Source organism: Oratosquilla oratoria, chromosome 12 (assembly GCF_046742065.1).
Source record: "Oratosquilla oratoria isolate Oo_2021 chromosome 12, ASM4674206v1, whole genome shotgun sequence".
In the NCBI taxonomy this organism is placed as follows: Eukaryota; Metazoa; Arthropoda; class Malacostraca; order Stomatopoda; family Squillidae; genus Oratosquilla; species Oratosquilla oratoria.
The window spans coordinates 32,060,533-32,074,409 of record NC_134788.1 but is presented as its reverse complement, the minus strand read 5'-3'; the positions used below and the strand labels follow the sequence as shown (position 1 = coordinate 32,074,409).

The following is a 13,877-nucleotide window of genomic DNA, read 5'->3' as shown; positions in this document are numbered from 1 at the left end:
TTTACATTGTTATAGTTTTAATTTATTATTAATATGATTTTTTTTTTTTTTTTTTTTTTTTTTGCATCCGACCTAGATATGGATCAAAAGGTCTCCTGTTGGCATGCTCCGCCTTTGTAATCCTTTGATATCAGATCATTTTCTGGTGGAAGGTAAGTTAAGAGTGGAGGATAGATAGAGAAAGAGGAAAAGGACAAAAGGTAGGGAGGTGCTTAAAGTGAGCTGCTTAAATTAGAAAGAAAAGAAGCTGAGAGAGGAGTGAGAGGGAATGAAGGATAGAGTAGAAATAGGAGTGGAGGAGGTATGGGGAGGGTTCAAGGAGGGAGTCACAAGGTGTGCAAAGATGGTGTGTGGAATATGGAGGATGGGAGGAAATAGAAGGAAGGGTAGTGAGTGGTGGGATGAGGAAGCAAAGAAGGTTGTAGAAGAGAAGAAAGGAGCTTTCACAGATTGGTTACAAAGTAGGATGAGGGAATCATATGAGAGATACAAAAAAAAGAGAAGAGAAAAAAGCATAAGATAAAGGAGGCAAAGAGGAGGGCAGATGTGAAATGAGGTAAGAGTATGACAGAAAATTTTGAAAGTAATAAGAATATGTTTTGGAAAGAAATTAAGAGAGGAAGAGGAAGTGAATCAAGTAGAGAAGAAAAGGTAAAAGGTGCAGATGGAGAGATGATAATGGAAGAGAAGGCAGTAAGAGGAAGGTGGGCAGGGTATTTTAGGGAGTTGCTAAATGTGAGGGAGGAGAGGGTAGGAAAGGTAGTTGCAGCGGGAAGTGCTAAGAAAATAACCGTGATGAGTGAGGAATATAAGGAAGGATGAAGTGAAGGCAGTTGTTAAGATGGTGAGAGCAGGTAAGGCACCTGGTCTGGATGGGTGTCATGCAGAATGTCTGAAAAAAAGGAGGCACAGTGATGGACTGGCTGGTGAAGTTATTTAATGTGTGTTTAAGAGAGGGTAGAGTGCTGGGGAACTGGGGGAGTGCCTGTGTAGTTCCACTTTACAGGGGAAAGGAGGACAAGTGTGAGTGTAGTATTTTCAGAGGGATTAGCTTGTTAATTGTAGTTGGGAAGGCTTATGGGAGGGTCTTGATTGAGAGGATTAGGAGAGGAACAGAGGGAGCAATTGGTGAGGAACAGTGTGGGTTTAGGATAGGTAGGGGTTGTGTGGATCAGATTTTTGTAGTAAGACAGATATGTGAGAAAGCTTTAGGAAAAGGTAAGGATTTTTGGGGCCTTTATGGATTTGGAAAAGGCTTATGATAGGGTAGACAGGAAGGCATTATGGGAGGTATTGCAGATATATGGGATAGGAGGAAAGCTGTTGAGAGCAGTCAAGAGTTTTTGTGAGAGTAGTAGAGCTTGTGTTAGAATCACAAATGGAGAGAATGAGTGGTTTGAGGTAAAAGAATATGGAGGAAAGTGGGGAAATAAGCCAGTTGTTGTTTGCTGATGATACTGCGCTTGTAGCAGGATCAGACAAGGGATTGAGGAAGTTAGTGGCAGAGTTTGGGAAGGTATGCAAAACAAAGAAGTTGAAGATAAATATAGGTAAAAGGAAGGTGATGAGATGTACAAGGGGAGAAAGTGGCAGCAGACTGGAAGTGGATAGTTTTAGATATTTTGGTGCGAATGTGGCGGGAAAGGGAGGAGTGGAAGTGGAGGTAGAATGTAGATCGAGAGAAGCATGTAATTGCCTTGGTGGATTAAAAAGTGTAATAAGAAATAGACATTTAGGAATTGATACTAAGAGGAGATTGTATGAAGGAGTGATTGTGCTGACACAACTGTATGGGGCAGAAACATGAGAGAGGAAGAGAGAAGGAGTTTGAATGTGTTTGAGATGAGGTGCCTGAGAAGTATGATAGGGGTTACTATGCTGGATAGAGTGAGAAAAGAGGAGGTGAGGAGGAGAATGGGGATGGAAAGGGAGTTGGGAGATAGGGTTGATGAAAGAGTATTGGGATGATTTGGACACATGGAAAGAATGAGTGAAGAAAGATCAGTAAAAGAGGTGTGGAAGGAGTGAACATGAGGGGCCAACCAAGGATGAGATGGATGGATGGGGTAAAAGGGGCATTGGGAAAGAGGGGAATGTCTGTTGAGGAAGGATGGGAGAGAACAGAAGGTAGGGGTGAATGGAGAATGGTTGGGTATGGATGATGCTGTGATGCATGAGGGGGAGTAGGTGGGGATGTAGGGTGAGGGAGTATGTGTGAAAAAAAATTGACTCAGCCTAAAGGGACTTCTCATTTTCTCCATTTTTGCATGAGGGGACAGAGGAGGGGTCGTCGATTTAATGAAGTGGCCTTGCTGTGGATGTGCTGTATCCTGTGACACTGCATCTGACCAAGAGCAGTGGGCAAGATGCAGGGATGACCTGTCATCCAGTAGAAGCCAAGATAAGAGGGAGGGAGGTGGATGGATGGGAGTGGAGTATGTGGGGATGGAATAGGTAGGAGTGGATTTTGTGCCTTTGTTTTTTGGCTACCTCCCTTGTAAAGGGGAAAAAGCCTTTGGTATATATGTGTATATTGATAAACTTCTAAAAATGAATATATAGAAAGGAAATTGTCATTGCCCATAGATATTAACTACAGTGAGACCTCTCATTAACAGACGTTAATTAGCTGTGTTTGCGGTGTTTTTGCTGTCTTTTCGGTGTTTTTGGTGCTGTTGTTTAGTGCGTGCAATCACTATTATGCCACCCAAAAACCACTCCAAATCAACGGATTATTCACATCAACGGACACTGTTACCCCCCTTTTAGTCCATTAATGAGAGGTAGTACTGTACTTCAGTACGATGACGCCTATGTAGGTATCTTGAGGAATGAGTGGGTACACAAAGATGCTGGCGGCGTCGTCTTGAGATTATATACATTTTGTAGTCGTACACGAATTATCCCTGGATCTTGTGACCTGATTTGATTGTTTATTATTACTCGGGGGGAAAAACAAACATGTAATACAGCAGTGACTATATATTTTAAAATGCGAATAGTGTGATGAATTGTACATATGGCAGCCGATACTGCAGGTGAGAATTTGACTCGTACCAAAGTGATTAAGGGTAATAATGTTTCTAATGTATGTCCTTAGCTGAGAGTAGTTTTGAATAGAGTTTGAATGATGATTGCCTTTAGTTTCACAGAGTGAAAATGTGCAGCACCACAATGATTGGCAATGGCCTCGGCCATATGTAAATAGAAAGAGAGTTTGGACTTTTGTATTATTGTGGGTCAGTTTCTGCATCACAGGGTTACTGTTGAAGGGGAATGCATAAAAATTGTTCAGTTATACTCCGTATGGGGTCAATTTGTAATGAAGTAGTTATGACCTAATTGCGTTTACCTAATTGTAGTATACAGGGAAGGAGCAATGCTTGAATGAGAATCAGACAAGAAACAATGGTCTCAAACTCCGTAAATAGATTCAATTTGGAAGTGGGTAGAAATAACTTTGCTGCCAACCATGTAGTTGATGAATACAATAAACTTCCTGCAGAGGCAGTGCAATGTAGTTCAATTTAAAACTTTAAGAATCATTCAGATAAACACCTAAGCAAGATGCTGTAATGATTATCATTTATTTTATATTATTTGTTTTTGTTTTGTTATCATTTGTCTGTTTGATTCTCATTTATTATTAGTTATATGTCTATTATTATTTACTACCGTATATACTCGTCTATAGGTCAATCTCGTGTAAAGTTCGACCTCCCATTTTTGGCCAAAAAATCTTGAATTTTCCATATACCTCATGTACAGGTCGAGTGGCTTGTTTTTGTTTTGGTGTTGTGATCATTCCACTGTCTTAATGCTTTGAAGTGGCATGACTTGCCTGGTATAGCAATTGATTATTATGTTGTTGTTTTTTTCACTTCATTAATTCAGATGTATTTTGGTTTATGTTTTTTGTCAAGTTCACTGATTTTAATAAGTTTAATAAGTTTCACTGAAGTTGCCATTTCAGTGGAGTGAAAAACTTGAACAGATTACCAAGTAATGTACAGTATACGGAATAAACTGGCTAGGCGTGTTTCGTTAGAAACAATTTTAACCAACAATGGATCTGAAGATGACTTGCTGTGGGATGATCAGGCTAATGATAATGTGGAGGAGGAAGATGATGTTGATGTTCCTATGGCTGATGAAGTTGATCCATATGACGATACTCTACACAGAAGTGAGTGGGAGGAGCTGTTTGGTGGTGAAGATGACGACAGCAAGGAAAACTACTTTGGTGGATTTTAGTTAAAATATTTAGGATTATACCATGTGTCACTGTCAATTCAATCAGAGAATGTTTTTCTTTTGCTTAAATTTTAATTGACAAAGTTAATATTTTAGATTTATCAACAAAAATTTTATGCATCTCCATAAATAAACTTGAAATCGCGCAGGTCCCTATAGCGGTATGGTATGTAGGGTACCATATTCATGGATATGATATTGTTTCACTTAGAGAATATGTACTTTTTTTTTGCATCACAGTTATTACAAAAAAATTATGTTTACATTTAATGCACAAAAACTTTTGTATCCGTCAATAAATTAAAAAGAATATGTGCCTGACATTTTATCTGCTACTCTGTGGTAAAATATCTTGTAACAGTAACAAATTGGTAATACTGAACAGTTTGTTTTTGTGATGGTGAGATCCATGCATTGTTTTGGTAATGGTAACAATAATATATAACATAGAGAAAGCTAAATTTGAGAATATCACAGCATTTTATTATTTTTTAAACAACTATGGGTACTATAATAGTATACATGATATAATAAGCTCGCCTGTGCTAAGAATTTTAACAAACAGGTAAAACCACAGTATGGGGTTACCGTATCTAGAAGGAATTTCACATGTTTTGGTATGTACCGTGTATTTTATGTCCCCATTGTTTACTGGTAGTAACTAGTAGGTAAATATTTTGATTTCTGAACCTAAAGAAAAGGTAAGAGTTCTTCCTAGCCTTTCTTGTCATGTCTGGATTTCAACCTAACCAGATTATTACTTGGGCATAGGTCGACCCCTAGGTTTTGGCCTAAAAAAATTCCTTAAGATTTCGACCTATAGACGAGTATATATGGTATTTACCTGTTTGTTTATTATTTAACTATACCTATGCATTTATTTGTGTATTTTATTTGTTGTTTACATTATAGTTTTTATTCATTATTATTATTATGATTTTTTTCCACATCCAACCTAGGTATGGACCAAAAGGTCTCCTGTCGGCATGCTCTGTCTTTGTTGGGTACTGTTTCCTACTCCCCAGTTTTATCATACCTAGCCTGAAATTCTTGTAGTTCCAGCTTAATCTATATCCATCATTATTTAAAAAGTTAATAGATAGACAACCTTTTGTTATAGTTATATATGTAATTAATGAAAGATGGGTGTGATATTTTTCCTTCATAAGATTAAGAATTAGTTCCATCTTTTACTGACCTCACAGTTAGTGCCTCTTTATACTATCTAGGGTATTGAGGTCCTTGATTTTATGCAATTCAGAATTCATCATGAAAAGTTTTGGTTTTCAGGATTTCTGTTTGTCCTTTGTTGATTAGCCTGCTAGTAAAGACTCTTATCCCCAGAGGTGCAGATACCATTAGACTGTTGGAATCATCTTGGAGACACATGGATGTATGAAAAATGATGAATACCCATCAAAGAAGAAAAAGCACAGAGGAAAAGTGTGAAGAAGGTGCAAGAACCTGTGTTTCATCCTCCCCCAAGTCTTATCATTTAAGGACAAGAAAGAAGAGAGAAACAGAAGAATGCAAAGACTTTAACATTTCTGTTTTCAGATCATCTAATATGGATTCTCACTTAGAGAAACCTTATGAATGCTGTCTTTGTGAGGCTTCGTTTTCACAGTATGCTAGTTTAACTGATCATATGAAGACTCACAAAGATGAAAACCTATATAGATGTACCCTATGCGAGGCCTCATATCCCAAGCCTGGCAGTCTGAAAAGACACATAAAGGCTCACGAAAGAAGAAGGGACACAAAGACACGTGCAGGAGAGAAACGTTATGAGTGTACTCAATGCGAGTCTTCCTATAGTCAGCCTTCCAGGTTGAAAGTGCACATGATGACACACACAGGCAAGAAGCCGTATAGATGTAACACGTGTGAAGCCTCGTTTTGTCGTTCTGATTATTACAATTATCATTTGAGAACTCATACAGGCGAGAGGCCATATATCTGTAATATTTGTAAAGCCTCATTTTCTCGTTCTGATAATTATAATTATCACATGAAGACTCACAGTGGCAAAAAGCCTCGTAAACGCTCTGTGTGTGTGGCTTCATTTCACCAAGTTAGTCTTTCTAAAGGTCATACGAGAACTCACACAAGTGAGAAGCCCTTTAGATGTGCCTTTTGTCCGTCCACCTTTACTTTGAGCGGCAGTCTGAGGGACCACGTCAGGATACACACGGGGGAGAGGCCCTTCAAGTGTCCCGAGTGCCAATTTTCGTTCCGCCAGAGGGCTCACCTGAGAGTTCACATGAAGAGCCACACCGGGGAAAAGTCCTACAGGTGCACTCTCTGCGAGTCTTCCTTCCGCAGGCCAAGTCACCTGACCATTCACATGAGGTCTCACTCAGGGGAAAGGCCGTACAAATGTGACCTGTGTGAGGATTCGTTCTCCAGCTCAAGTAATTTAATTGCACATAGAAAGACACATATAACTGTCAAAAGTAGTAAATCTTATGGATGTCCAATATGTAAAGCTTCATATGTTCATCAGAGTCGCCTCAAAGCGCACATGAGACATCATATACATGAGAAGCATCATAAATGTGCTGTCTGTTCTGCCTCATTTTCTGCTCCAGGTATTTTGAATTATCACATGCAGACCCATGAAAGTGATAAGAGTGATGGCTATGAGGGTCATGATTTGAAAACTGTTTCTGACCTTAACAACTGTGAAAATGAGACTAGTGGTGTACTTTGTGTTGGCAGTGACAAGTTGCATTGTGTAACTTCTAGTATTATACCTTGTTCCCATGAAAAGGTGAAGGACCTGACGGGGAAATTCATAAATGTGACTGGAAGTTTGTATGACCCAACAAAGTCTCGAGTAAAAAGTGAAGTGAAGGAAATCAAAGTAGAAGAACATGACCTGAATCTTGAGCTGGGTGAAATGTTGGTTGGAGTGGATGATTACGATCTTGATCTGCAAGTGGGTGAGTTGATGGAAGTTGTGAACTGACTTGGTAATAGCAGGTGGAGTATTATCTTATCATGTTTTAGGTATTGGGTTGTTGTTCCTTAGACTGGCTGAGTAGGCTCGGATGGATGTGTCACCAGGAGGTTTCTTTGGCACATTGAGTATGTTGAGCATGGCATTTTGAAGCCATACCAATATTAGCAGTAGTATCTTAGCAGAGCCCTCACGTACGTAGAGAGCCATTACAAACCAATGTGCTGTCATGGCAGCTAGCATTTGTGAAGCCTTTGATGATGCTGATCTTTCCAGTCACATATTTCTTCCAAAGTGTTCACAATTAATTGATAGAATTCCTTGAAATGAATAATACTTTCACAGAGAGACAACAACGTCTTGTGAGATTTCCCACATGCATAAGTTTGCTTCTGTTCATTCACTCTGTTGTCAAATTCTCTCATTGTGCATGAAGTTCATGGTTTCCTTAACTGTTCCCACACAGTTATTGACATCTTACACCTTTGCAGCTCAACACACTACCAGTCTGAAGACATGCTGCTGTGGGTGAAAATTGCCTTTTTGTAGATTTGCCTAATGTGTGCCTGCACACCATTTGTATCTCCCTTCATTGTTGCACATCCATTGTACACCTGACCTCACAGAAGGCTGAGATCCAAACTATATTCCTTAAGTTTGGAAATGATTAGGTTTGCTATTGCTTTCCCAGGCCCACCAGTAGCTTCAAATCCTAGGAAGTCCTCATGGTTATATGAGAAAGCTATAGGAAAAGGTAAGGATTTTTTGGGGCCTATATGGATCTAGAAAAGGCTTATGACATGGTAGACAGGAAGGCACTGTGGGAGGTATTGCAGATATATGGGATAGGAGGAAAGCTGTTGAGAGCAGTCAAGAGTTTTTATGAGAGTAGTAGAGTGTGTTAGGATTAAAAATGGAGAGAGTGAGTGGTTTGAGGTAAAGGTGGGACTTTGCCAGGGATGTGTTATGTCGCCCTGGCTGTTCAATTTATACATGGATGGGGTGGTGCAAAAGTTCAATGCAAGGGTAATGAGTCAGGGATTGGAGATGGTTAAAAAAGAATGAGAAAAATGGGAGATAAACCAGCTGTTGTTTGCTGATAACACTGTGCTTGTAGCAGGATCAGAGGAGGGATGGAGGAAGATAGTGACAGAGTTTGAGAAGGTGTGTGAAACAAGGAAGTTGAAGATAAATGTGAGTAAAAGTAAGGTGATGAGATGTACAAGGGAAGAAAGTGGTATCAGACCTGAAGTGACTATTAAGGGAGAGAGACTTGAGGAAGTAGATAGTTTTAGATACTTGGGTGCAAATGTGTTGGGAAAGGGAGAAGTGGAGGTAGAATGTAGATTGAGAGAAGCGAGTAGATGCCTTGGTGGAATAAAAAGTGTAATGAGAAATAGACATTTAGGAATTGATGCTAAGAGGAGATTGTATGAAGGAGTGCTTGTGCCAACAGCACTGTATAGGGCAGAAACATGGAACAAAAGAGAGGAGTTTGAATGTGCTCTAGATGAGGTGCCTGAGAAGTATGATAAGAGTTGCTAGGCTGGATAGAGTGAGAAATGAGGTGAGGAAAACGAGGTGGAAAGGAGTTGGGAGATAGGGTTGATGAAAGAGTATTGGGATGGTTTGGACACATGGAAAGAGTGAGTGAAGAAAGACTAGTAAAAGAGATATGGAAGGCAGAGGTGGAAGGAGTGAACATGAGGGGTCGACCAAGGATGAGATGAATGGATGGGGTAGAAGGGGCTTTGGGAAAGAGGGGAATGTCTGTTGAGGAAGGACAGTAGAGGACAGAAGGTAGGGGTGAATGGAGAATGGTTGTGTATGGATGATGCTGTGATGCATGAGTATGTGTAAGAAATAAATTTCCGCAGTCTGAAGGGATTTCTCCCCGTCTTCTCCATTTCTGCAAGAGGGGACAGAGAGGAGGAGTAGCCGATTTAATGAAGTGGAATGTGTGGGAGTTGTTTTTATACCTTTGTGTTTTAGCTACCTCCCTTGTAAGGGGGGGAAAGCCTTTGTTATATGTATGTGTATATATATATATATATATATATATATATATGCTAATAAGAACACAGGTATGTGTGTTCACTTATGCAAAAATGTCCTCTGTCCTTGTTCCTTTTTCATGTAAATATAATCTATGTATTTCTATTAACTATGTACTTTTTGCACTGAAAATGTAATATACGAACGCTTTGCTTCATTAGTTTCATTTTCCAAGTGGTCTACTTTGCATAAATGAACACACATACCCGTGTTCTTATTAATATATATTATATATATATATATATATATATATATACATACATATACCAAAGGATTTTTCTCCCCTACACAGGGGGTAGCCAAAAAGAAAATAGCATAGAAACCACTCCCACCCATTCCATTTCCTATATATTACACTCCCCTCCAGCCTCCTCCCTCCCTCTTATCTTGGCACCTCCTGGATGATGGGTCATCCCTGCATCCTGTCCACTGCCCTGGGTCAGAAGCAGTGTCGCAAGACGCAGCACATCCACAGCCCCCACTCCGTCCCCCCATTGCATAAAAGGAAGGAGAAGACGAAGAGACACCCCTCTTCCCCCCCTGATTCTGTGAACTGGTTTGATCACATTCTCTGTGTTTAGTATTACTCAAAGTAAAAGAGAATGAGTAATACAGTAGTGACTTTATATCCTATAATGCGAGTAGTTTGATGAATCGTACATATGGCTGTGAACGAGAAGTGGACTCGAACTGAATTGGTTAAACGAAATACTTCACAATGTTTTCTGCTCAAAGCCTGGACTCGCCGGGTCCAATTTGATCAAATCTGTCAAATAGGCTTAAAATTGGCACAGAATGTATGTGTGCGTGTATGCAGTACATGTGTGATAAGCACATTCATACCCACCCCCCCTGTCCTGTTGCTGTTTTTATATATTTGCTGTCATTTAATACTATGGATATCTGACAATAATAGTAATAAGTTTATTTGGCAAAGAATCAATATATACGAAGTGCAGATAATGACAAGAATATATAGTTCAAAATAATAATTCCAATTGCCGAGGATAACACAAAAAAGCAAATGTTGAACGCCAGACTACTATAATATCATGATATATTGTGCTAATAAATTGTAGCTTACCACATTTATTACTAAAATAACCTTGAAAATTGAGGAACCTGATGAACATACATTCATATAATTTATTTTATATTGTTTATTTGTTTTGTTATCATTTGTCTGTTTGTTTATTATTGCTTGCTGAATATGTACTGGTAAGGAAAGAAACAAACCTTGCAAAAGATTGAGCAAAGACAGAGACATAGAAAGATCTGGGAGAGAGATTGACAGAGGATTTGCAGGAAGGTAAAAAGTTATTATATGGTATAGCAAAGTCATATAGAAAAAGGAAGGCAAAACAATATAACATTAAAGACCTAGAGGGGAATGTTCTTACAGATCAGGATGAGATAGACAACAGATGGACAGAATACTTCCAAGAGCTCCTAAATGCAGGAAATGAGGCACAATGGCAAGAGACGGAGGAAGATTTAGATGGAGAAGAACATGATGAAATCACAGAAATAGAAATTGAATGGGCTTTGAGAGAAATGAAGAATTCCAAAACACCAGTAGATGAAATATCAATAGAGCTAATAAAGGAAGGAGGAAATGTAGTACAGCAAAATATATTGAAGCTCATAGATAAGATCTATAGAGAAGGAACAATACCAGTGGAGTGGGGTAAAACCCTAATAGTCCCAATTTTCAAAAGTAAGGGTGATGCTGGAAATTGTAACAACTATAGAGGGATTTACCTCATACCCCACATCACAAAGCTATATGAGAGAATAATTGAGAGAAGAGTAAGAGACCTAGTAGAACCATTATTAGGAGAGGAGCAGCATGGTTATAGAAGTAATAGATCAGTAACAGACTTAACTTTTGGACTAAGGATGGTGATAGAGAAGGCATGGGAGTATAACCAAAGCCTATATATTGCTTTTATTGATCTACAGAAGGCTCTTGATTCAATACCTCGTGAAAAGGTATGGAGAGGTATGGTATCAAGGGACATCTAAAGAAAGCTATAACAAGTTTGTATTACCCCTGTGTATGCAGTATTAGAACATCAAAGGGGGCAGAAAAGTGGTTCCCTGTGAAAACGGGTTAAACAAGAAAGTGTGTTATCCCCTCTGCTTTTTATAGCATATATGGAAACTGTAATAGAGGATTTTAAAGAAGGTAAAGAAGAAAATTATAAGAACAGAATAATGGCTTATGCAGATGATATAGCTGAATGGAGCACAGATAGGGAAGAGATCGAAGAAGACAAAAAAAGGTGGAGTGAGTGCTTTATAAGGAAAGGCATGAAAATTAATGTAGAAAAGACAGAGATACTAACCGTTAGCAGAAGAGAAGAACATGAGGTCAGCATCACCATAGGAAATAAGATGGTAAAAAATACAAACATCTTCAAATATCTTGGAAGAATAGTCACTAATGAAGGTGGAAATAAGAGAGATATTTCAGAAAGAATGAATAAATTTAGTGCAAATGTTAGAGCTCTCTGGCCAATAATAAAAGAAAAACATGTACCTTTAGAAGTGAAAAGGATTATTTTCAACACTGTCTTGTCTCCTACCCTAACATACGGCTCAGAAAGTTGGGTAATGACAAAAGTAGACATAAGCAGGATTCAGGCAGCGGAAATGAGACCATTAAGAGCCGTAGTTGGAAAGACGAGGAGAGATCAACTAAAAAATGAAGATACAAGGAAAAGCATTACGTCTTTTCCATGCTATGCAAAATAGATGCTGCCCAGTTAAGATGGTTAGGACGTTTAGAAAGAAAGGATGAAGAAAGAATTGCAGGTGGATGCTAGATGGAAGAAGGCCAAGAGGAATACAGAGAAAGAGATGAGGAGAGATAAACTAAAAATCGAAGATATAAGGAAAAGCATTGGCATTTGTTCCATGAGATTTTGTTTTTATTTATTTTATTTTTATTTTCTATTTATTTTATTTATTTTTTATTTATTTGTTTGTTTATTTATTTATTTATTTTTTGTAAGAGATAGGGAAAACTGTGGAATTTTCTTGTGCGTATTTGACTGAATTTTTGTTTTCCTTAATCCTAATATTGAGATCTTGTCCTGTCTGAACCCAGTACGCATTTACATTCATGACAAGGTAATTTATAACATTTTTGTTTTTCTTTTCCGTAGTTCTTCGGAGGGCATTCACTACCTTTCTAAATGAGCAATTGGGACAAGCAAAAGTGAATTTGATCTGATCATTAATTAGTAGCATGGAAACATTGTTGATCAAGTCATTATATGGTAATTTAATGCATTTTTCATCCCAACTATGTTAATATAGATGTAGATTTTTAAAAACTTGTTTTTGCTTTACTTAGGGTTATAGACAAAAATCAAGGTGTATTTTATTTTCTCTTGATGGCAATTAAAAAAGTATAAGTATCTTGTGTGGGTGGAGTTTCTATATACCAAGGTCGCTAGATCCTGACATCTGATCACCGGAGTGCCCAGAAAAGGTATTTTGGTGTCTGCTTCCCATTCTACGTTAATTTACATGCTATATGCTAACAGTAGATTGTTAAGTTTGGCGTGAAGATCGCCGAAAGAGCCCCATTTATCATTCCAAATCTTAAAGAATATAACCTATATACCTGTGGCAAAACATATCAGGTGGTTTTATTTCTGGTAATAAGACATTTTAAAAATATTCCATGTGCAGATTAGCGAGTACTGGAGAAAGGTTGGAACCCATACTGCATACTGAAAAAAAAATCATCAAAAGAAAAGAAAATAATAATGCTGATATATAACAGTCAATTTGATGAGTTTCGAAACAAAACGTCTATGTTTACGTTAATAAATAAACTATATCTAGACTTAATTTCCTGTTCTCAGGTATGCTTTGACTTAATTTTGTTCACACAGTTTTCTGAATATTAAATATAAGACTTGAAAAACCCCAGTGTGCATTTCCCCCTTGGTGCTATGATCAAGAATGATTGTTGAGCCTCTCAAATTGGAGAAATGTTACACAAGATACTAACGTCACCATTTAACTTGACAACAATAAAAGGTTTCAGAGGAATATATTCAAGCCTGCTAAATTCCACCCCTTTAGATATGATGCTATTTTTACATAACTCAAATTTGCATTATATATATATATGTATATATATATACATATATGGCTTCCCGTTAAGCTAATGCTTGGCGGAAAATATCGTGACCCTTTATAATTAAAATTTAAATCCCGTGAGACTTCTGTTTTTAATTAAGAATTGACTGACGAGGCAGTATAATTAATTGATGAAAACAGATAGCGATGATGTCTTGATTGATTTGATTTTATTTTAATTTTTTCATTGATAATTCCGTACACTACAGTGGACGCTGCACAACGTGTTTGACTGGTGCAGGTGTGTTTTTGGTACAAATGGCGTTCCTGTATGCCGCAACATACTATTATGAAGGAGAAATATTAAATAAAATATTCAGACATGACCATTTCATTTGACTTGGGCGAAAAGTGTGAAATTCCGTCTTCAGAAAGTTAAAGTTACCCCTTCATATTTTACTAATTTATCTGAACACAATGCCAATATTTAAATGAAACATTCAAGTTT

General features: G+C 38.0%; 1 protein-coding gene across 1 annotated transcript in view; it reads left to right on the top strand.

Moving 5' to 3' along the window:
• Nucleotides 1–9,379, top strand: part of LOC143031269 (uncharacterized) — a 36,708-nt gene extending 27,329 nt beyond the window's left edge. The window contains exon 3 of the mRNA XM_076194890.1: nt 5,599–9,379. Within this exon, the coding sequence (XP_076051005.1) occupies nt 5,657–7,225 (1,569 nt within the window). The 5' untranslated portion in view covers nt 5,599–5,656 and the 3' untranslated portion in view covers nt 7,226–9,379. The remainder of the gene's footprint in view (nt 1–5,598) is intronic.
• Nucleotides 9,380–13,877: the final 4,498 nt, after the last annotated feature.